Source organism: Emys orbicularis, chromosome 17 (genome assembly GCF_028017835.1).
Source record: "Emys orbicularis isolate rEmyOrb1 chromosome 17, rEmyOrb1.hap1, whole genome shotgun sequence".
In the NCBI taxonomy this organism is placed as follows: Eukaryota; Metazoa; Chordata; order Testudines; family Emydidae; genus Emys; species Emys orbicularis.
The window spans coordinates 3,703,694-3,728,706 of record NC_088699.1 but is presented as its reverse complement, the minus strand read 5'-3'; the positions used below and the strand labels follow the sequence as shown (position 1 = coordinate 3,728,706).

General features: G+C 44.4%; 1 protein-coding gene across 1 annotated transcript in view; it reads right to left on the bottom strand.

Annotated features, from left to right (window-relative positions):
* The window catches only part of SPECC1 (sperm antigen with calponin homology and coiled-coil domains 1), a 120,254-nt gene that overhangs the window by 12,501 nt on the left and 82,740 nt on the right, over positions 1–25,013 (bottom strand). The window contains exons 10-11 of the mRNA XM_065418134.1: positions 22,322–22,475; positions 21,178–21,280 (exon numbers count right to left, since the gene is read on the bottom strand). Coding sequence (XP_065274206.1) covers positions 21,178–21,280; positions 22,322–22,475 — 257 coding nt within the window. The remainder of the gene's footprint in view (positions 1–21,177; positions 21,281–22,321; positions 22,476–25,013) is intronic.

The following is a 25,013-nucleotide window of genomic DNA, read 5'->3' as shown; positions in this document are numbered from 1 at the left end:
GACTTCCATCTTTATGTCCAAAATCTCACTTGCAGCCATGCAGGAATGGGATATGGACCTGGAGTGTGGGATAATGCTTTGGACAGAAATGAGTGGAATGGTGGGATTTTGCTTTTCTGGAAGGGTTTTGAATGTGAAATCAGAAGAGACCTCGAGGGGAGAAATATGCAGAGATCTGACCTGTCCAATTTTTTTGATGTTCCAAGCTACAAAAACAGCTGTGCAACAGATGGGGAGGGCGGATGAGGGGAGGCTGGTCAGCTGGGAGCCTCTGGAAAAGCAGACATTCCCACGTCACCTACCAAAGCAGAGAGTGTACTCCCGGATACTTCCCCCACACACAGAAAATCTGGCATGTTACCCCATATGCTCCAGACTCTGCTTCTGACAGACGTTCAGGACCAGGGAGGAGACAACAGTGGGAAAGACAAATTTTATCTCAAACATCAACCTTAACCTTTGCCGGCAAGGCTGGAGTGACATCAGGGAGCTCAGAAGACATCAGGGAGTCCAAGGGGAGGAGAGAGACTCCCCCACCCCTATGTGGATTACTGTTCTAACTAAGCAGTGGGAAAAAGGAGACTCCCATTTGCAATAAGCTTCTGATGCATCTTTTCAGGTGAGAGAAACCCTCTGAAACCAGCCTAAGGATCACAGTCAGCACAGAGGACAGAGGCTGCCTGAATGAGACTTGCCCTTCAGAAGCTAATTCAAACTGCTTCTGCTGATCTGCTCGGACAAGCCTATTGCTCAAGTTGCACTAAGTGCTGGAGTGAAAAGTCCAACACTGCGGAATTATGCCATTGCAAAGCTCTAGGATTTCAAGATAAAGTTCCTGCACAGAGCCCCATGAAGGGAGGTCAGACTAAAGGTAAGTGACACCTCCTAGATCTCAGAGCTTGATCTCAAGCCTACGATTGGAAGCTGCGAACAGTAGGTTCGATATTAGGAAAAAACCTTCCAACAGTAAGGGAAGAAAAGCTCTGGAACAGGCTTCCAAGGGAGGCTGTGGAATCCCCGTCATTGGAAGATTTTAAGAACAGGTTGAAAAAATACCTGTCAGGGATGGGCTGGTTTTACTTGGTCCTGTCTCAGAGTAGGGGGGTGGACTTGACCTCTCAAGGTCCCTTCCTGACCTACATCTCTATGATTCTATGCACACTGAACTTTTTCAGAATACTTTACACCTTCAAAGCACTATACACATTAATGTCCTCATTTAGGATGAATTCTTACTCTGACCTTTTATGGCCCAGCTTGATGTGAATGTGTAGACCAAAGCAGACTGTCTTCACGCCAGTAAGGCTCCAGCTCTTTTTGCTCTCCTGTTCCAATGCTGCAGGATTCTCTTCCCCAGTTTCGGTGTATTATTTTCTCCCACAAAAGACATACGAGATAAAACTGCTCATACCCACAATGATCCACCAGCCTGGGGTCAGACTGATCCATTCTACCAGGGTCTGCAGATTCAGATGTTTGTCAAGGCTCCTCGCTCTTGCTAGCTGACAATATGTGGAAGAGGGAAGATCCCCTAGGCCTATATAAAATCAAAATCCCCCATCTCTCCAACAAAATCCTCCAAGTGGCCAGAACCTAGTATGCCATTGACAAACAACCCTTGGATCCACATCTTATACATAATCAAGAGCTTGATGGCTGGGCTCTGCTGCTCACATACCACCAGAGTGAAGCTAGTGGAAAGTGGTTCTGACATCATCAGTGGTCCAGGAGAACTGGTCAGAAAAGAAACACCAGCCTGAACTTTTGTCCCAACTTCAAATCTAACTCTTTGTGAATGTTCAGATCAAAGATTCAGTTAAAAGCAAAACAAACAAAAAAATCCCCTCCAACCACCAAACCTTGTGAGAGCTAATGGCTTGTGTTTTCTCTGAACAAATCCTCCCCCATTTCAGACACAGAGAAGACTCTGCTCCATGATTTCATCTGAGGTTCCCTGTTAAACACTGTTTGTTCTGACATTAGGGAATGCTGGTAAAATACAAGCCAACTGAGTGTCCGCCTCTGGGTGTGCACACATTTGCATAGTTTCCAAGGTTCTCCAGTGCACTTCCCAGCTGCAGCTCCCCAGTAGGCAACCCCAACAAATTCTTTCAGAATAGAGGCACTCTACATTCGTTCCTCCATGTGGAATCATTAGTTCCGGTGCAGCCAGCCAGAAGTAAAAAAAATGTAGGGATTGGCCACCTTGGAAGATATTCAATTCTATTGATTACTTTGGCAGTAAAAATCAGTTCCACCCTCCTGCTACGCCTCTCCCTGCTATGCCACTACAGACAGACCATGAGTGTGGGGGAGAGTTCTTCCTTTACATGGAGATGAATGTAGAATGACTTCACTTTGTGATTAAACCCCAGATGTTCATGACAGAAACTCTGTCAACTTGGGTCACACCACACCCACCTGGCCTAGTGGAGGGTGCATTAATGAATTAACAGCCCCTACTTAGGGAAACTCATCCAGAAGTTAAATACAACACATTTCACTCACAAAGAACATTGCCCCTCTACAGCATACAGGAAGCACCTGCAGCATGTCACAGGAGTGGAAAATGGATCAGAGGTATGACTAGACTGCAGATAGGCACTTGTATGTTGATCAGCTGTGATGCATCAATCAAGCTGCATGATGCTTAATCCCTTTCTCATCTGAGATCACGGTGGCATAAATCTCCAAGTCCTTCCACAGTGGTATGGTCATGTAAATTGTGAAGGAAAGGGTCAGAGCTCCAGAGAACTGAGAAACCTGATGTTGTTAGATAGTTAATTAAAATGTAATTTACCACAAACACCTAGCCTCTCATGTTACAATAACCAACTCTACTGCCCGCTCTCAAATTCTGGCTCCTGCCATTGTAACAGATGATGCATCTCATTCCCCAAGAAAATCCTGTCCCTTTTCCCCTTCACTCAGACACAGACAAGAGCAGGAAACACCCTTTCATAGACCATGGGAACATAAGAATGGCCATATCGGGTCAGACCAATGGTCCATTTAGCCCAGTATCCTGTCTTCTAACAGTTGCCAGTGCCAGATGCTTCAAAGGGAATGAACAGAACAGTGCAATCAAATGATCCATTTGCTATCATCCAGTCCCAGCTCCTAGCAGTCAGAGGTTTAGGGACACCCAGAGCATGGGGTTGTATCCCTGACCATCTTGGCTAACAGCCATTGCTGGACCTATCCTCCATGAACTTATCTAATTCTTTTTTTAACCCAGTTATACTTTTGCCTTTACAACATCCCCTGGCAATGAGTTCCACAGGTTGACTGTGTTGTGTGAAGAAATACTTCCTTTCGTTTGTTTTAAACCTGCTGCCTATTAATTTCATTGGGTGACCCCTGGTTCTCGTGTTATGTGAAGGGGTAAATAACACTTCACTATTAATTTTCTCCCCACCATTCATGATTTTATAGGCCTCTATCATATCCCCACTTAGTCATCTCTTTTCCAAGCTGAATAGCTTCAGTCTTTTAAATCTTTCCTCATATGGAAGGTGTTCCATACCCTTAACCATTTTTGTTGCTTTCTCTGTACCTTTTCTATTTCTAATATATCTTTTTTTGAGTTGGGATGACAAGAATTGCATCCAGTATTCAAGATGTGGGTGCGAACCATGGATTTATGTAGTGCCATTATGATAGTTACTGTTTTACTATCTATCCCTTTCCTAATGGTTCCTAATGTTGTTCGCTTTTTTGACTGCCTCTGCACACTGAGCGGGTGTTTTCAGAGAACTATCCACGACTCCAAGATCTCTTTCTTGAGTGGTAGCAGCTATTTTAGACCCCATCTTTTTGTATGTATAGCTGGGATTATGTTTTCCAATATGCATTACTTTGTATTTATCAACACTGAATTTCATCTGCCATTTTGTTGCCCAGTTACAAATGGATCTCACAAAACCGGGTAACTCTTTGCAGTCTGCTTTGGACTTAATTATCTAATATACCTGTAACAGCATCCTGACTGGTGCTGAGGTATCTAGTCTGATGGAACAGATACTAACAAGCCTCCAGTTTTAAACTCAGAAGAGCCTGTGGCTCTTAGCTACTCATTCACCTCTGAACAGCTGGATTACAAGTTTGGTGATCTGGATTAATTCGTAGTGGGCTTTTGTCAGCAACACAAACCCCACACAGTTTTGAACAACGGAAAGTCTCTTCTCACGAGAGGCGCTGGTATGGAATAATATAGGATGATGTAGGTCATGAAGGAGGAGGCATTGCCGGAGCCCTATGGGGAGCTCAAGGTGGGAAGGGCAAAGTGGGAGGAAGCTCCAGGTCACAACTGAAGTGCAGTGGCAGTTACGGGGAGGAATTTTGCCAGTTCACGGCCACAGTATGCCTGGCTCTCACTTATATCCTAATGTCTATCTCTATTTTGCCCTCGACATGTCTCACCTTTACAAATGGTAAAAGTGACCAAAAAAACCAAACAAAGCTGAAAAGAAAAGAAGCCTCAGGTGACATTATTTACAGAACAATTAAAAAAAAAAAAATATCTATAATCTACTATAGGTACGGTGGGCCAAACCCGAAGAGGTGCTGAGCACCTGCAACTCCTTGAGCTTAGCCCCTTCTTATGCTGTGTCTCTTTGCTTACAAAGTGCTATTGAGACTGGGACAGCAGGCACACAAGGAAATCTTCAATTCTTGGTGTACATTGCCTCATCTGATGTCAGTGCATCTCGGACTCCAGGTCTTCAGTGCAAAGCAACAGAAAAAAATTGGGTGCTTCTGATGGCAGCCTGCAGACATTATAATAGTGACCCAAACAGTTTTGTTAAAGCAGATGACAGGCTGTGCTTACAGCAATGGGTCTTTTGAGTCATAATTCCTTCTAAAACATGGGATAATAAATTATAGACACATATGTGGAACTGGACTGTGACGGAGAAAATCTGCAATGAGGGGGACTTTACAGTCATTTTTTCCCTTCCCCCTTACTATACAAAAACTCCCTGCTGCCAATCACAAGCTAGTGGTCTGAATGGCTACCCTGGGGAAGGTGCCAAGGCAGCTTGTCCCCAGCATTCAGCCCCAGACAGAATATAAACTAACACACATAGAACAGAACTAGTTAAAACAAATAAGTAGAACAAACCAAAGGGAATTGTCTGTTTTTAATAGCAGCACCATCTCACAAGCCCTACATTATGAATATCTCTCCCTTCCTCCTGAATCAGCTGCCCAGGAGGCCCATATCTCCTGCCTGGAGTGAAAGTCTAAGAAATCTTTAGGGCCCTGTGTTTTCAGGTGGTTATATTTAGAAACAAATGCCTGAAAAGGAACCGCCCTTTCACTGAACCACAGATTTGCAGACTTGAACTTTGCCCCTTCTCCTGTAAGATTTGATCACAGTGCTTTGAAAGGCTGCCCCCAGGAGATTATCTCAACCCGCCCCACATTACTGATGGTGCCATGAAATTGTAAATCTAATTTGAATTTATTAGATCATAATGGGAAAAGGATGGGTTAGCAGGCTTCAGCCAAAGAGGCTCCATCAAGAGAATTGTGCATATTCTGAACTTTGGTTAAACAAGCCTCTAAATATTAATATTCGTTGAGCAGCAGAACCCGCAAATGGGCTCCTCTTGCTCCTTCTCACCCGACCTCCTGAGCACACACGACAGTCCACACTGTCTGAGCAATATGACACAACCCACCAGGAACAGGGGAGAATTACAAGTGTGTTTGTGTTCCATTAACACTGACCAAAGGGCTGAATGCCTAAAATTAAAGGCCACCAGGATTCTTCTGCAATTACATAGTGCACCCGCAGGATTTAGAGCCAGTTCCACCCATCGGTTTTCAAAGGGCAGCTTAGAGTCTCAAATGATTTGCAAATTGGATTTAGTAGAATCTGTTACAGGGAAACATGATGAGATTACCTTACCATGCCTCTTTTTAATGTGAAATAATACACCCAAACCTCTTGGATTAAATACAAAAATCCAGAATAACCCGAGGAACAGGAATATTGTTCATTGTATCAAGATTAAATGGCCAGGTGACACTGGGGAGGAAGCCAAAAGACCTTCTATCCTTGCCTCCTCCAGGGTATATGAATATCTTCTCTGGGACCACAATCATACCAGCAAATTAAATCTGAATGGTTCAGCACACTGCAGTTTCTCTAAAGACTGCTTCAACCCTACATGGAAACTGTGTGTGTGCGTCTACCCGTCTTCCCTATTTCTGGGATAGGTACCCACAGTGCATTGCTCACACTATCAATGATGGTGCCCTCACTGTGGACACGATCTGCTGAGAGAGAGAGAAAGTGTGAACACAAAATTGTGATTTTTATTATGTCGACTTTTGGGTGTTGACATCACTTTTGGTGACACAAATGGGTAGTGTAGGCACGGCCTTAGACAGCAATAAAAAGTGATGGTTTCTCCAAATGGCACCAAATGAGAGACTACTCACCATAAACTGCACAGATCTGTGATCCTCCCCCTCCTTCTTACAAAACGAATGAAATAGTTCGCAATATCGATATTTAAATCATCATCACTGGGCATCTGACTTAACCCTTCAGTGAGATGAATGGGGCATTTGACACATCCCAGGGCCACTATTCCAGGCTCTCTGCAGCCTCACATAGACATCTCTATAGTGTACACTTGGTTCAGATTTTTGAGGTTTTCTTTGGGGCCATAAGAACCAGAGACTTTTTTATTTTTGTAAATGAAGGCTGTGATTATGGAGACAAGAAAGCTGCTTCAGAAAGCTGCCAGTACAGTGGCTGGACATATACTAGCTGTTTCGGAGCCCTTCCCTACTAAGGTGTGTTTCTCATTTTAAACGCAAATTCCTCTACATTGACATACTCATTGCTAAAACTCACTTGCATCAGTGATGCAGAATTATGGAAACAAGAGCCAGCACAAAGGTTAGTTAAGATCAATGGTCTTTGTCCTTTGCTGTGCTCTCCACCTCCTTTGAGCCAACAGGGGGTGAGGGAGAAGAGAGGTGTTTGTATAAAGCCCTTCACTGTGTAAATATACTGGGCCAAACAGTGCTGATGGAAGCAGGTGCAGCTCCCACAGCCCTTTCTGGGCCAATTCAGGAGTGAGGGATTGGGGATGGAGGTTACAGATTGTTGTAAGTGGTAAAGTTGTGTAACTTGCACCAATTTGCTATTTAGTTGGTGAGCAAAATAAACGTAAGTTACATGCAGAGAGGGTAGAAGAGTGCAGTGTAGCAGGTTAGGGAGCCACTGCCAGGATGTAAGATTAAGCAATCCTCCGCCTGTATTTAATCCTACAGCTCTCTGGTGAGTTACTGTTCCTGCTATACTTCCCCCTGCTACCCCTTAGTATGAATTATGCTCACACACTGAATGCCAGTTACACAAATTTGCACTTCTATGCAGCTTCCCGTCGGCTCACACATGCTGTATAACTTATATCACTGTTGAATTTGGCCCACTTTCCACCAAAGAAAAGAACCAGAATGGGTTGTGTCTCATGGCTGTACTAGTGAAGCTGCACCAGCAAAGGTCTGAGGACCACACAGATACTTGGTGGGAGTGGGGAGGGAGAGGGGGGACTGGCTCTCCTCTGTAGCATGTCAGTAACACAGCTACTTCCTGCCTGGGGGGAAGGTGCAGAATTCCTAATCAGACTTCTGCTTTGCTCCCACAATCATCAATAGAGTTCTGTACATATAGCATACAAATTAGCTCCAAGTTCTGGAATTTTTGGGGGGAGGGGTAACCTGAAGACCCCCAAGGCAGGGAAGCTGGAACAATTTGTATAGTGGGGGTGCTGAGAACCATTGAACCAAACTGTAAACCCTGTCTAGGATAGAAACCACTTCCAGCCAGGGGGTGCTGCTGCATCCCCAACACCCCTAGCTCCAGCACCTCTGCTTAAAGCTCCGACAGTGAACGATGGACACAAAGGGAGGACAGGGTCCAACGGCTGCAGATACCAGCTCAGAGGATTGGTGCAGCAGGCAGAAGGGCTCAGCTCACTCCCAGTTTAAGGTCATGATTTGGAGCTGTTTCTGCTGATGCCCCATTGATTCAGTGTTTTCAGGGACTGTTATTCCTTCCAGGACTCGGGGGTGGCTACAATGTAAATACTATTTTTAAAATTACCCAGCAGGATAGAAAGTACCGCATACGAGAGCTGCATGGGCATTGATTTTGTTCCTCCAATTAAAAGACTCGTATTTGTTTACAGGATAAAGCCTCTTGTGTGAACGAAGTGAAAATCGGGCTCAGGATATTTAGCTGCATCAGACAAGCAGATTTACATGCCAGCGTCACTACGAAAGGGGCTCGTGTCGGTAATTAACCTGATTATTTCCAATGTGCTACGGTTTGGCTGCTGCACTTAAAAACAGTAAAAAAAAAAAAAATCGCAAACCTGAGCCCTGCTCTAGAGACTCCAGCTGTGCAACTGTCCATATGGAGAAACCTCGTGTGCAGATTCATCCCCAAACATTTTTCTTTAGAAGGGGAGGGCTTCCATTCAGGAGAAAATGTGGGATGAAAGGGAATCTGACCCTGAAACTGAGGGGTTGGAAATATCAAATAAGAAGTCAACTCTGTACTTGTATCAAAGGGTCTCTCTGAGCACTTTTCAAACATTACCAAATCACAGAGTCCCCACTCCCCACAAGGTGGGTCAATATTAGCTGTGAAACTGAGGCCTGGATACATTAAGCAACATGACCAAGGCCACTGAGACAATCAGTAGCAGAGCTGGGAGTAGACCCCCAGACCTCCTAATTCTTAGTCCTGCTTTACCCACAGGATGAGACCTCCTCGCCGCACTCAGCACTGACACTCTGCAAAAGGATCCCTTAAACTTCTGCATGGGGAGGAAAAGGCTGTGTGGAGCCACCCCACATATGTGAAACTTTTGCTGCTGGAGTCAGAGAAGCAGAAAAAGAACCTGAGATTTTATTTACTCCTCAGGCAGCAATGTCACAATGTAGCGTCTCCAAACAGATTTTATACCTGTATGATGATTTAGGTTAAAAACATCATGCCCTAAGCGAAATAGTTATCACAGTGCCTAGTGGGGATAGCTTATCCCCCCCTTCTCAGACAGGAATAGCTGTACTGGAATAAAGCACCTCTATAAGCAGTGGGAGGGGTGTACAGCTTGAACTATACTGGGAAGGTCAAAGTGGTATAACTTTGTTTGTGGACAAGCCCTTAAAACAGCAGCTTTTTGAAATCAGCAGGCTGTGAAGAGACAACTGGGCCAGCACACGCCTAGTCTCAGGTTGCCACATCCAAGTTTTGGCAGGAGAGTGCAGCTCTCACTTCTTCCCAGCCTAGGGACTTAGCTCGAGCCCTTCGTATAGGAAATGGATTCACATTTGAGATGTAAATCTACTTGGTTTTTGTTCCGCGATTGCCTTCAGTCAGTTCACATTAGCTAGAAGTTGTTTTGCTGGTGAGCTTTAGCACACAGAATCATAGTGCTCCGGGAATCTAGACCTTTCCAAAGTGCTTGTAAACAATCTGCAATAACAGATGGGATTTACCTCCTCTTATCTCTGTAAAGGGCACATTTCCAAAGGTGGCCTGTAAACTTGCACATCCACTTCTTTGTGTTAGTGCCAGACTACAGAATGCCTGTGCTTAACTAGCTCTAATGATTAATTATATATTTAGTCAGGGGATTTGGTAACACTTCTCTGATAGAGAGAGGTCAACACAATTCAGAGGTTTATCAAAAAGACTTCATGCCCCTTATTGACATAAAAAGATAAAAGTAAAAAAGAAAAGAATCAATACATCATTCAAAAGCAGTCCAAGTGCATCTGGGAAGGCTCTGTGGTTCTGTCTTCAGCTTGGACCGAACACAGCTTTGCAGGGATTCCCATGGCCACCAAAGACAGTTCACAAGACTGTACCACTAAGGTTTGTTACATTAGTGCTGGAGAAAGGTGCTGGATTGGTTGCTCTGGTGAGCAAAGTCCTATACTAGGCACAAAACGGGAACAGGATGCTCAGTGTGCCTCAGCCCTGATTTGGAGGGTTGATTCAGTCTCTCCTTGGCCTCTTTGATGAGACTGCCAACTTGGGTGCTAGCTAACGTCATTCGTGATGGTGGGGTTTTGATGCAGGCAGCTGTTCACTAGAATACAGTCAGAGACAAGACATGGACAAAGTAATATCAGTGCAAAGCGCTTAGTTGGACTGGAGAAAGGTTTAGATCATTATTTGACTAAAGAAAAGCAGCTGTTAAAGCTTTATCATGATAAAGCTTTACAAACAGATGACAGCCCTCCTGCTTCAGGACACAAACCACTAACTTCCTGGGGCTAGGAAGAAACTTCCATCATCATGGGCATGTTAGTATAGAACTAACAATTATGGTGTTGGGGGAGAGGAGGTTGGACCTTTCTGTAAGGCATATGGAGCTGGCTGGCTACAGTCAGAATACTGGACTAGATGGACTATATATATATATATATGATCCTATCTTACAATTCCATGGTTCTAACAGGCCAGTAACTCATTTCATATACTATAGGGCAGCACTTTTGATCACTACTGCCTAGGACTGGATTTGAATTGGGAACCAAAGGGTAAAGGCTCCATAGCCCACGGACAAGCCGCTGAGTCACTCAGTCCTCTGTTGCAATACTTTCTTGACAAACGGCAAATACTCGCACAGACTCTATTTATCTCCCCAGGCTTTTGCACCCTTATTGTACGTACATTGCATCTTACAATCCTGAATCACTGGCTTCCTGCATGTTCTGAAACATGGGCTTTGAGGCTGCTGGTGGGCAGAGCACTGAACAGATGCACTTAGTGCTTTGGAAAGTAAAATGAAATGTAATCTACTTCAAATTTCTGTCTCTCTACGATGGAGTAGCCCTTGGAAGACTTCCGGGTTTATTTAGACAGTTTGCTGAGATATTGTGTATGGAAGGCACTATTATAAATAAGCATGATAGAGTAGATTGTCATTGAATGACTCAGTGTTGGAGACCTCTTCACACCAGCACTTACTGGAACTGAAGGCGAGTTCAACCCAAACAGAAATGAAGAAATTTCCATCCAGAATAAGGGCTGGTATCATATTTCTCGAAGAAAAATGGTTTTGAAGGGTGAAGGGTCTGTCTCCAGCATGCATCAGGCAAATATCAGTCTGGGTGTGTTAGCAGGAGACAGGAGGTCACTGTTCCGCTTTGTTCAGCTCTGATGAGGCCTCAGCTGGAATTCTGTGTTCAGTATTGGCGCCACAACTAAGCAAGATGTGGATGGATTGGAGAGAATCCAGAGGAAAGCAACAAAATTATAAAAAGGTTCAGAAAACATGATAGTTGAGGAAAGATTTAAAAACTGGGCATGTTTAGTCTTCAGCAAAGGGGGGGGGGACTTGATAACAGTCTTCAAATATGTTAAGGACTATTATAGAGAAGATGGTGATCAATTGTTCTCCATATCCACAGAAGGTATGACAAATAATAACTGGCTTAGAGGAGATTTAGCTTAGATATTAGGATAAACTTTCTAACTATAAGGATAGTTAAGCATTGGAATAGGTTACCAATACAGGTTGTAGAATCCCCATCATTGGAAGCGTTTAAGAACAGGTTAGACGAATACCTTTCAGGATGGTCTAGGTTTACCTGGACCTACCTCAGTGCAGGGGGATAGACTAGATTGCCTCTTGCGGTCCCTTCTAGCCCTACATTTCTATCATTCTATGTTCAATATACCCCAAACCCCTTCCCAAGTCACAGCTCTAAGATTATTTCTGTCTCAAGCAAAGGCAGCCTCGAGAGCCATTCTCCAGAATTTTGAGACAAAATTGCTAAGAACTAGAGTGAGCATCTGGCTTTTCATGCTTGGCTAATTTAGAATAACCAAGTGGAAGACAACACAACTCTCTGAGACTGTTGTCCCATAAACAGCTCCTACAAACTCCTAACTGTATTTTCTGAAACGTGCATAATGTTTCTGGAATTCTTGTTACCTATTTCATGATCAAATGACTCTGTAAACCAAGGGAAGGGAAGCCAACCATTCTGTTATAGCTTTGCTCAGAACTGTAAGTTATAAGGAAAGAGATCCCAGGAGATCCTGTGCCTGATCCAATCTATTTCCCTTGCAAAAGTGATCTACTTGTCCAGCCATACAGAAGATCACAATGAATATACTTTGGTTGTAGTTTGTGTGTGCTGCTGAGAGCCTTCAAGATGATATTGAATCTGGCTGAAGAAGCGGTGCTCATTCTGAAGCCAATAAATGAATACCTGGGACCCCTATGTAGTCCCTCAAACTGGTGCCATTGCTGCTGGGAATGACTGGGCTTCTGATGAAAGTGCCCTCTGCCACTAACCATGACCACATGGATTGAGATTTCCATGGTCAGGGAACAGATGTAATGCAACAGCCTGGAGGTGCAGACAGGGAACTTATATCGGACCGAGATTTTAAAATGTCCAGAGTTTATAGCTCTAATTGCTATCTCACCTGTGCCTGTTGCAGGATGCCCTGGTTCTCAACCAGTGGCCCTCTACAGGAAGGAATCTCAAGAGATTTGCAAAGATGAGGCTATAATAAAGATATTGCCTCTTCAAGAAGAGTTCTTATGTAACCCATTACAAGTTTGTTGGAAAGAGTCCAAAAGAGCTACTGTCCTACTACTCTGGGGATAATGGGTTCAGCTTCATAAAACTCTCTTCATGCTGATTCACCCCCCCCCCCCCTCAAAAAAAAAAAAGCTGCTTAGTGGCGGGAAACAAGAATGGGAAAACCAAGCAGTTCTTTTAAGCAATCTGTATTCACTAACTTGGTACCATTTCCATTGTTACTAAACAGAGTGCTTATCCTACCTGACTGGTGAAACTAACATACCCATACTAGGGAGGACGTGTGTGGCAGAAGCAATATAGACAGCATCATTTTTAATGACCGAGGGATAAGTGCCTCTTGATGTCCTATGTTCTCATAATACAACTCTGGCTGGTAATAGGTTTAATCTGGAGAGATTTGGCCCCTTGACAGATGGTCTCCACAGAGAGTAAACAGAACTGGAGCACTTAAATAACACCACAGCCACTAATGATATGATTATGGAGGGTGATAATGCAACAAAAAGGACTCTCAGCAGCTGCAGGGAGTTAAGACTCAGGGGAACAGAACCTATTACTCCATAACTAGAAAGAGGCACCCAAGTTTCAACTTCCTGATGTTGCTATGATGCATAATTTTTTTTAAAACAGATGAAAAAGCCCAGAACAGAAAAAACTGTTTTGACAGGAATAGTTTCCTCTGAGCCATCATTTACAGTCTAGAGGATCTGTGGTAATTGGATTTTAGAGCCACGTAAGCAGTTATCAGATCTGGTCATCTTGTCACCTCACATAGCAGATCATGTCGTCAACAAGCTCGGAGAGTTGGAGGGACATGCACGGTGAGAGGTCACAGGAGAGTGCCTGGGTTCATCTAAGAGACATGACAATTCTGAAAGGGTGTGTGTGTCTGAAACTGACATTCATTTTAAAAATATATTTCAGCTGCAGAAGGATGCCTTGACAAAAGCCCCTTCCACTCCTTATTTTCATCCACAAGCTTTAGTTCAACATAATTCTGTTTTGTTGTTGAGATTAACACCCCCCCTCCACCCCCTGCAAAAAAACAACAACCCAGCAACAGAGGAATAACTGTTTGAAACTGTTGCCCCAAATGCCAAATAACACCCGGGACAAGGAACTCAGAAAGAGATTCCTCTATAGAATCGCCTAGGCAGGGCAAGGAATTGTTATGCCCGATCGGTCAGGTCGAGGCAGGATTGCTTCCTGTTGGGCATTTAGTCATGTTTCATCCAGTCTAGTTGTAAGTGTCACTAGGAAGGACACATCCACTTCATGGGAGAGATTATTCCACAGCATAATAGATCTCATTGTCAGGTATTTGTTTCTGGTTATTAAACCTAATTTTCCCCTTTATTTCATTATATTGCTCCTAATTACATGCCTCTAAATAATTTCTCTTCTTCTTTAGTGTTTACCACCTTTGACTATCAGATCATTGCTTAGATACCAGAGTGATATCTACTTTAGAAATACCATAGACAGATAGTTTTTTTTAGGCTTATTGCTTAGCTAAGCTATAAACTCCTGCAGTCCTTCCTTATAAAATCAACCCTTCCAGGCCACTAATCATTTTTGTTACTCTTCTCTCAGCTTCCTCCAGGGTCTCTCTCCCCATGTGTATTGACATTTCCTCCTGTGGACGATGCTAGAGATCAAAGTAAGGGGAACGTTCTCACTGATCAACGGGGGGTAGGGGGACAGGAGTAGGATGTACTTTTCTACTAATAGTAGAAGGGGTGTTACCCCCTCCAGATTAAAACATTCTAAAAAGACGAGGTTTTATTCAGACATCCCTGGGACTCATCCCCACTTATTCTCCTAGCCAATCAATCCAGCTTTCAGTGGGGGATCTGGGACATGGGTGGTAGCTGCTACTGGTCTACACCATGAGTATCAGCTCAAATTGTTTGATCAAATCTAATCTCCCTGTAATTTAAACAGGAAGGAGTCCCCTCCTCAAGACAAGTAACTCAAATCAGGAATTGTCCAACAGACACAGAGTTTAAGAGGCAGCATGCTCAGCTATTGAAAATGGAGTGGGGCAGTCAGGTGGGAGGTCTCCTATTCTGTAGTTCCTCTTAGTAGTCAACTGACTGATGGGGTTGGAGTTGGGCTGCATTCAGTCCTCCTTGATGGAGGTTAGGGCCTGGAATCCTGGGCCTCATGGCAGGGGAAACACGGTGAGAAGTCACCATGACCACGTAAATTGGGGTTTGCTCATGTTTATCCATGACTGATGATGTGAACTGAGGCACAGGCATCATGTGAAGGGAAGACACAAAGTGGCCATGCATATTAACATGGTTCTTCACAAAAGCCTTCTTCATTGAGTCATTCCCCACCGAGGAGGAAGGATGGCATTCTCCAACTCATTCCAGTTCTTCATACTTGGGAATCATAAAGACTCCATGTGGAGCTTCATATCAGCAGGGCCATGGGAGGCCAGGACGCATGGGGAAGCAAAGTTCAAGAAGCCTCAGAGAATGCACTGTACAGGGAAATTGGGAGTGAGACGGATGAAGACAGCCAAAAGAAACTGTCTCTAAGTAGGGCAGTGGGGGGAAGGAGAGTATGAAGCGAGGAGAGGAGCAAAATCAACACAATAAACCAATTTGCTCCTCTCTCATCTGTTCATTCCCCTTTAAGACCATGCTCTGAAAACTTTCCCTGTGGGTGATAAACCCCACTGGCAGCCTCCCAATCAGAGCCCCTCCTGGTTCTCTTGGAGCGTATACAGGCATTGTGACTGCCCTTTCCAAAAACTACCTCCGACAAATCACTTTGCTTCAGCAACGACAGTAACAGGAGGAGGGACATGGAGACAAGAACCTCACCAGAGCACAGGCCAAAAATGTCCTACAGCTCCCTTTGAAACTCCATTTGTGCAGCCATGTCAGTAGCGGGATCACTCCAGTAGCTGTAAATAAACTCAAGTCTTTCACTGTCCATTGAACCATGAATATTTTTCCTCCAGAGACTAATTCCAAAAGGAACAACAACATATAGACCCAGACTGCCCTGCATGCCTCACATGTGGCCTGCTATCCAATAACATATTTTAACCCCACTTCTTGGGTTCAGGGTAAAAAAAATGGACTTTTCCTTTTGTTTTCTTGTAGCATGGGAGTTCTGGCTCTCTTGGTACTGGGCTGGTACCTGTAGAGTCTGAGCTGGTCCATACACTGGCAAAGGCATGTTAGTGCCTCTAAAAGCATCAGCATAATTCCAACGTAGGAGTAACAGGATGAAGAGGAAAAGAAAATATTAGCCAACGATCTGGGAAAGCTTCTAGCAGTGAGCTCCAGTTTGGGAAGTGTCACAAACAGTGCTGAATGATGCCCGAAAGAGTATCAGCAGCTACTGCCGTGTTTTGGACTCTTCAGCAGCCATTGTGGGGAAGCTGTGACATCACATCTACACAAACATGGGCACTGAGGAAGGCTGAAGGGCACCAGTTTGACATTTTTTATTCTCGCAGTCTTCGTCAGCTGCTCCATAACAAGTGGCAAGACAACATCAGGAATTGAGCAATCACCTCCATCAGTGCTGGTTCCGTTTCAGCAACTTTCTTGGTATGGACATATCATTAGAATGGAAGACCAACAAATGGCTGTCAATCACATGGGCAACAAAAGCTTTGGTGGCATGACAACATTGTTAGTGATTAACATAAACTGAATATACAACTGGACCCCTACTTTAAGCACTTTGCTAGAGATCGATCAAGTGGTGCTTGATTTGCAATGATGAAGATGATGATGATGGGGTAAACGAGTTCCAACAAATTGGGAAGAGTCTCTCAAGAGAAATGGTGGAAGCCCATCACATGGGACAGTTAAAGATTGGACAACATCACAGGGAAGAATCCTGCACTGGCTGAGAGGGATGGGCTTGTTCACCTAACAGCTCTTTTCCCACCCCAACTTCTACTTCATATAGCATTTGCTGAGGACTGGATGGAAAAGTCAAACTTTGGGACCTAGAGATTTTCAGAAGGCCAGAGGGCAATGGAGTACAGCTATATTTACAGCCTGCACAGAACATACAGCTATATGGGAAGGCAGCATGGTATATTGGATTAAGGCGAGGACCAGAAACTTGGAAGACCTGAATTCTAATCCTGGCTCTACCACTCTGGACACTCATCCTTAGGCCAATCACTCAATCTTTCTGCTTCAGTTTGGCCCTATGCAAAATGAGAGCAGTAATAACGTATCTATTTCACAAGGAGGATGGGCAAACGATTAGCATAAGTAGCTGATGGGAGGATGAATCAGTTCATGTAAGTGGCCCGGTGAATGAGCGAGCACGACCAGACAACTATAAAACGGTCTCCAAATCAATTGGTTTCGAAGAGAAAAGCTACTGTCTTTCTGCTAAGGTGCTGGCTCCAGCAGCTAAAGTTTCATAAAGGAGCTAGTTGTGGAGAGAAAAAAAAATTATTTAAAAATATGTGTTTTGTTGTTTATGAAAGTTTTGCTCCAGGGCATGGATCATTTGGCAATAAATCCTTTTGTCTTCTATCCTAAGTAACAAACAATATTATTCTTACGAAAGAAAAATGTCAACATTACAGAGTAGAGTATCTCTCTCTCTCACACACACACACACACACAGAGTGTACAGACAACAATTCATCTTGTTCTAAATGCCTACTACAGTCCAAAAGTTCAGCTAGAAGCACAGCCAAAGCCCTGGCTTGTCTCTGTCAAACACAAACCACAGCTACTCAAGCGCTCTTGCTTGGGACGAAGCTTTATCATCATGCCCCACTTCTGAAACATTACGAGCAATGATACAATAGCGGTAGGTCAGAACCAGTTGCTAAGCTTTAATGCCTTCACTGCATAATTCTCTAATATTGGAACCAAATGCTGGTAATGACACAGAAAGCATGGAGGTAAACATGCCATTCTCTGCTCAGCAAGTCAATTCCTTGGGCTTGCTCCCACTTGGACAGAAGTGGCAAGTCTGTCCTCATTTTCTTTCAGTACAAGCATTAGCTTGGGTTTTGCACACAACTCCAACTGTCACATAAGAGGAGACATGTTGCAACGTATGATGAAGTTCCCTAGTTTGTGGAAGTTAACATCCCACATAAACCCGCGTATTCCATGCTGGGATTTTTCTGTAATGGCAGAGAGAATGAATGTGATAAGGAACTAGAATGTGCCACAGTTTATAAAGTGATTACAAAATAGCAGGTGGTAGAATAGTTTAGTAGGGTACGTCTCCACTGCATGCTCCTGACGGGGCATGTAGAGTACCTGAGCTGCATGCCCCCCAAACACAGTAGATGTGAGGCACTGCTTAGGCAAGAAGGGTAAAGACCGGTTTGAATCCTGTGGGTATGTACGCTACATGGTTCTCTAAATACCCAGGCAGTGCCTCCCTTGTCTAAATACCTGATTTTAGCAGTGCAGCATTCTGCTGCCTCTCCACTGCCGGAGCCTTTCCCTGCCACAGGGAAAGTCTCTGGCATTGGAGAGGCAGCGGGGAAAAGCTCCAGGAGCTCCCTGTCGCAGTGAAAGGCTCTGGCAGCGAGGGAGGCAGCAGAGAAAGGCTCCAGAAGCTACCCCTGCTGCCAGAGCCTTTCCCTGATGCGTCCCCCAATCAGAGCCTTTCGCTGATGTGTGTAGCTACACATCACAGTGTGGCTGCAGCTTGCGTTTCATGGCATGTAGTTACACATACCCTACACATCACTGCCAGTAGTATGCAGTGCAGCCATAACCACAGGTTCATAGATTCCAAGGCCAGAAGGGACCACTGTGATAATCTAGTCTGACCTCCTGTATAACATAGGCCAGAAAACTTCCCCAAAATAACTCCTAGAGCAGATCTTTACGGAAAAAAACAGCTGATCTTGATTTAAAATTGGCCAGTAATGGAAAAATTGTTCCAATGGTTAGTTACCTTCACTGTTAAAAACTGGTGTCTTGTTTCTAGACTGAATTTGGCTAGCTTCAGCTGCCACCCATTGGATCATGTTATACCTTTGTCTGCTAGACTGAAGAGCCCATTATCAAATATTTGTTCCTCATGTAGGTACTTATTGACTGTGATCAAATCGCTTCTTAATCTTCTCTTTGTTAAGGTAAGCAGATTGAGTTCCTTGAGGCTCTCATTTTCCAATGCTTTAATCATTCTTATGGCTCTTCTCTGAACACTCTCCAATGTTTCTTGAATTGTGGACACCAGAACTGGTCACAGTATTCCAGGAGCTACTGTATCCAGGCCAAATACAGAGGTAAAATAACCTCTCTGCTCCTACTTGAGATTCCCGTTTATGCATCCCAGGATTGCATTATTCCTTTTGGCCACAGTGTCAAACAGGAAGCTCATGTTCACCTGATTATCCACCACAACCCCCACATCTTTTTCAGAATCACTGCTTCCCAGGATAGAGTCCTCCAACCTGTAAAGTATGGCCTACAGTCTTTGTTCCTAGATGCATATATTTACATTTAGCTGTATTAAAATGCATATTGCTTGCTTGTGCCCAGCTTACTACGCAATCCAAATAGCTCTCTATCAGTCCTCTTTGTTATTTACCACTCCCTCAATTTTTGTGTCATCTGCAAACTTTATCAGCGATGATTTTATGTTTTCTTCCAGGTCATTGATAAAATGTTAAATAGCGTAGGGCCAAGAACTAATCCCTGTGGGACTCCACTAGAAGCACACATACTTGCTGATGATTCTCCGTTTACAATTACATTTTGAAACCTACCAGTTAACCAGCTTTTAATCTATGCCATGTTAGTTTTATTTCATTCTAGTTTTTTTAATCAAAATGTCATGCAGTATCAAGTCAACCACCTTACCGAAGTCCAAGTAAATTATATCAACACAATTACCTTTATCAACCAATTTTATAATCTCATCAAAAACAGATATCAAATTAGTTTTGACACAAACTATTTTCTATAAACCCATGTTGATTGGGATTAATTATATTATCCTCCTTTAATTCTTTATTAATCAAGTCCTGTATCAGCTTCTCTATTATCTTGCCTGGAATCGATGTCAGACAGACAAGCCTAAATTACCCAGGTCAGGGCCGGCTCCAGGCACCAGCGAAGGAAGCAGGTGCTTGGGGCGGCCAATGGAAAGGGGCGGCATGTCTGGGTCTTCGGCAGCAGTTCGGCGGCAGGTCCCTCAATCCCTCTCTTCCTCTTTGAGCTGCCGCCGAATTGGAAGAGAGGGATCGAAGGACCCACCGCTGAATTGCCGTCGAAGAATGGAGCAGCATGATTGAGCTTGGGGCGGGAAAAAAGCTGGAGCCAGCCCTGACCCAGGTCATCTCATTTACCTTTTTAAATAGTTCCTAAGCTACATGGTATTCAGGGGAATTAAAAACATCTTACATTTCTATAGCGTCTTTCATCCCAAAGTGCTTCACAGGCTACACACCGAGACAATGACCTGCAGCCACCCAATCAATGAAGGGCAGCAGCCAACCTGAGCATAGCACACTGCACAGCACAGGAAGAGGGGAAATTCTGGGTAGGACCGGAGGGCAAATCCCTACTTCTGTATCACAACATTGCCATGGTATCCAGCCAGATCAGACAGGCCTTCAGCTTGTAAGGTCTCATCAGAAAGAGGCTCACATAACCAGTACAAAACCAGCATTTGCAAGATGATTCATGGACATGGTGCATTTCAACAATGAGGTGATGGCTCTAGACCAGTGTGAATATACCCGGGAACCTGCATGGACAGAACCTTGGCCATCCAATCAAAGCTTTCCGTTCATACTGTCTTTATAGAACATGTTTTAGAAACTCAGAATTGGCAGCTACCTGGACAATCGCTGCACAAGCTGCATTTCATTCAAAAGAAGCTCGCCGTTGCTGTACAGTTAGTACTACTCTGCACTTTACACAACACTCAAGGGAAAGGCAGCAATCCTTTGGGATTCATTCCATTATCAGCCTTTTATCCAGCTCCCTCAGAAACACGTAAGTATCAGGATCAAAGCTTTCAAGTCCATTCTCTCTACATTTGTTTGAGCCAATAACAGGACTGTTGGGCATAAAGCCAATTATAATATGACATAGCAACACTTCCTCCAGTGCTACTGAGCTTTTGCTGACCACAGTCAAGAGGAAAATTACTGGGGCCATCAGGGAGACAGCAGGACCCTCTTGATCAAGGCCACCTTGGGCAATGTCTTTTTGGTTTCCTAGAACGGTCATAAGAAGTGGCATCTTCTGAGAGCTCAGAGAGGAAATCCAAGGAAAAGACATTAAGATGGCATTTGAGACATATGCCCTCAGCTTAAAGCTGCCGCTCACATACCCTCTACTGCTGACCTTCAGTGACATTTGGATGAAGCAAATATTTCAGCATATGATGGGAAGTAAACCGAGTCACTTAACCCAAAGGTAACTTTGGGGACTTGAGGGTTAGAGAGAACCGTAGATAAGAAGGTGGATGGAAAATACCCAGTGTGAGGAGACAACAGTGAAAAATCTGCAGATTGCAATACATACATTTCCTTGAAATGATATCTGCTCACAGTACAAGCCAATGAAAAATTAAATGCATGTGTCTTCTTACCAGGTAACCTTCAGTCTTCTTCTGACACCACTTCAGCAGTGCATTCCTCTTGGAGCCGCCATACTCTCGGGCCAGGGCTGCTAATGGGTCCTTTCTCTCCACACTAATTGGGGGAGGGGAAGGAAGTAAATATGTTTCAACCAGCTCCTCTCTTTCACTTTAGACATTACATGCACATGATAAACCAGGGTAGCACAACACATTCTCAGTGGGAGAATGCAAACAACTTATTACAACTGCCTCAAAAGATATTCCATATGTGTGTTTAGATCTGAGACACAAATTAATTTGGGATCACTGGATACAAACTGAAACAAAGCCTATGATAAAAACGTATTTGGGAAGCACTCAGTAGAACATATCTAAAGGAATGCATATCTTTGATCTACTTTTTCTACAGCTGCAATCATCATCCTTCACTCCCTTTCACCTCCCTCTTCAGACATCAAAAGGCAAATTTTCAATGAACCTCTATCAATGCACCTCTAAAACTGGGGCTTTAGAGTAAACCATGGATAGAAACAACGAGGAGTCCGGCGGTGCTACCCCCTGATACTTGACACCATGGACAGAAGTTACCTAATTATTCTGGTGCAGCAAACTCATTCCCAAGTGCAGAATAAAGTCTTGACTAAAATGGGGAAATCTGCATGCATTTTTCTGCACTGGTGCTAGCTACCATGGAAACTGTACTGCAGACAAGGCAAAGGCACAGAGCAGGGTCAAAACACTTGCACGTGTCTGCCCTAAAAGCTTCCACTATTAATAGCACTTGCAGAAAAATGTATACATTTTTCCAGTGCAGACATACAATATGGGCTAGAATTAATACTTTGGTTTCCTCTCATATCTCAAACTCTCTCTGTTAGATTTCATTTACAGCTACAACGAAAGCTGTACCACAACAATAGTGCCTGATCACTGATTGTGCTTGTACCAATACTGGTATATAACGGTGAGTGCCACTGTGGATTCCTGTTCCTTAACAATAAACATCAGTGCTAGTCCTCAGTTTGCCATCCCTGCCCACTTCCCGTACGGGAGACCCACAGAAACTGGGAACCACGGAATTAAACAGTCATCAGGTTGCCAACTAAAATGGTGGCTCGGCCCAGTACATTGCTTTTTTTCACTGAGTTGGTACCTGAGTTTGCTGGGGGGTTTCAGGCTGCTTGGGCTGGAGGTCAGCAGCCTGCTGCTGAAGGCCATTGAGGGGGGTTTGCTCAGAGACTCCAGGGAAGGGCTCTTGCGGAGGTAATGGTCTGGTTTCAGGTCCTCACTTCTCCCTTTTAGAAGGTCTGTGGGAACAGAAAAAGCCATCAGTCTCTGGGCTTGAGGAATCTGATTAATCACTGCCCTACCAAGCAGCACACAACAATATGTAGCTTGTTGCTTTGATTCTAAACAAACATACTCCGTTGTTCATTAAACGGACATGGGGTTAGGAAACCTTGACCAGACTAGAGGGGACCATAACAAGCAAGGACTTTGATGATTTCAACAGTACAGGCTGCTTGGCTTCCTGTGATTGATAGTCCTGCTGGGGGGTGGGGGCCTCAGGTGAATGAAGGGAAATACCAAAAATCTACCATCTTAAAGGTTCAAAAGTTGATCCCTAGACATGTTCACTAGATGACTGAAGGGACCAGCTCGCTGTCAGACTCTTTGTTAACCTGCCATTAACAGGACTGGAAATGAGACAAGCCTTTCGCCTCCAGGCTGCTGGTTCAAATCCAGCCCAGGGTGGCAGCAACACCCTCTAGTAACTACCCAGTGGCTGGCATCCTGCCTGAAAGGAATTTGGCAAGTTGCAGCCCGTTTACTAGCAGACAAGTGCCCATACCACAACGGCTAACACCACATCACAGCAGAGAGCGCGAACACAACCCCGTGGTGACAGTCTCTGCTGAGAGGCAAAAGCTTAAACTCCTCTCTCTCTAGACATCAAGCACAAGGCGTGTTGTACTGGGGAGCAGTACAGGGAAAGCTTACACAATGGCTGCTGTACTGTCCCTCTTCTGTGTACAAAGTGAGACTAACTTACCAGCACTAAATTCACAGAGAGCTTAAATCTAGCTTTAGAGATGGATGACCTGGGTTCCACATAACTGCTTCCCCTGTCTCTTGTTCCCGCAGCCCATATTTATTAATAAATTAACAACTGTACAGTGTCCACTCATTCTCCCCTCAACTTCAGCACTAGCTGAAACTAATTCCCCAGGCCCACTGGGTGCCCAGAGAGGTAGAAACAAGAGCCCATTGGCATTGTACTTCTGGAAGTTCCACCTCCTGAAGATGGAACTTCCAGAAACAGAACCACAGCCACAGCCAGTCAGGTCCAATGCCCCCAAGACATTGGTCAAAGGACAGCTGGGGGGGGGGGGCTGCACGGGGCTCCGGTGCTGGGTCAGTAGGGGGCAGCCTATCAGTTGGGGCTGTAGAGGTTCAGAGGGAAAGATTTTACATTTTCTCATTCAAAATGGGAAATAACGATGCAAGTCATTAATCCTTGCTCTGCGGAGGTCTTGAAACTCCTATTACTCTATCAAAGCTCATTAGCAAAGCTAGACAAACAGCATGGAGTCCAGAGCCTAATTCTTTGTTGTTACAGTAAACAGTTCCCCTGATAAATATCTGCCAGGGCAGGAGTGAGGTGGATCATTACTGGCGATTTACTCAGTGCTGCAGCCACTTGCGGTCTCCCACTTTGCAACCAAAGTGTTTATCTCCTCAATTAAGGTAATGGGTCTTTTACACAGAAGAAAGCTATAAACCTCTCCAGTAAGGAACTGTGTACATGGGGCAATTGACTGGCATAGCTTTAGCGTAACAGCAAAGCAAAGTAACTTTATTCCGGGATAGAGCGTCCACACAGGCAGTCAGTTGGTCATAGCTAGAGCAGAATAGCTTCTTCCACAATAGTTATGCTGGTTGATCTGTTTGTGTGGACAAGCCCTGTGCCTTGCTGGGAGAAGATAAACAGAAATAGGAGTCAGAGGGAAGGGAGTGTTTGAAGTACAGCATCAAGAACACTGAGCTTTTGAAGAAGGGGGCAATATTCACTCCAGCCACCTGCATTACCGCATGTTCATTTCCTCCACCACTACTCTCTCTGCTTTCTCTCTACCATGTCCCACTCTGCATGGTTGGGGAGTCACTCAAGTGGTTGAGTATTGCCCAGTCTCACCCTGAGAATTACCAACTCCTTTGTGATCTTTCAGTCTCAACTTAAAATGTTCCTTTCCTCTTTGGGTTCTACTTGACTCATTCTCAAGTGCTCTGTGATACGGTGGCTAGAGACTGCTGAGTTGCATCAGCAGAGGGCCAGGATCTGAGAAATAATGGGCAATACAAACACTGATGTTTAAATCAGGTCAGAGGAAAGAAAGGCACACGGAGAGTTAAAGCTGAGGCTCACCCTGTTGTGCATAGGCATGGCAAAACCTCAGCTCAGCTCAAAGCTTTTACTGGCACAACAAGCTATACAAGTGTTGCCAAAGCGTATAAAAGACGGGCCCCTCGGGTGTCCGTCAGTGGTGGCTATGGTACGGTGTGCATCACCTCCTCAGCTCATAGCAATCCCAGACACGACAGGACAAGTCAATGACAGTGCAACCTTGGCAAGAGTTCACACTGAAGTTGCTAAGAGACCCCTCTCATCCACACTGAGCTGAGTGTTTTTAGAAGCAGCATTTCAGCATGCACAGCTGTGCTTGGAATGCTCTGACCCATACTGAGCAAGCTCCCAGCAGCTTCCTCCTTGCATGACACTGCAGCCTGGAGGTGTTACCTCTGTTGTTTGAAGGCAACACATTACTCAAAGCTGCTGTTGCGTC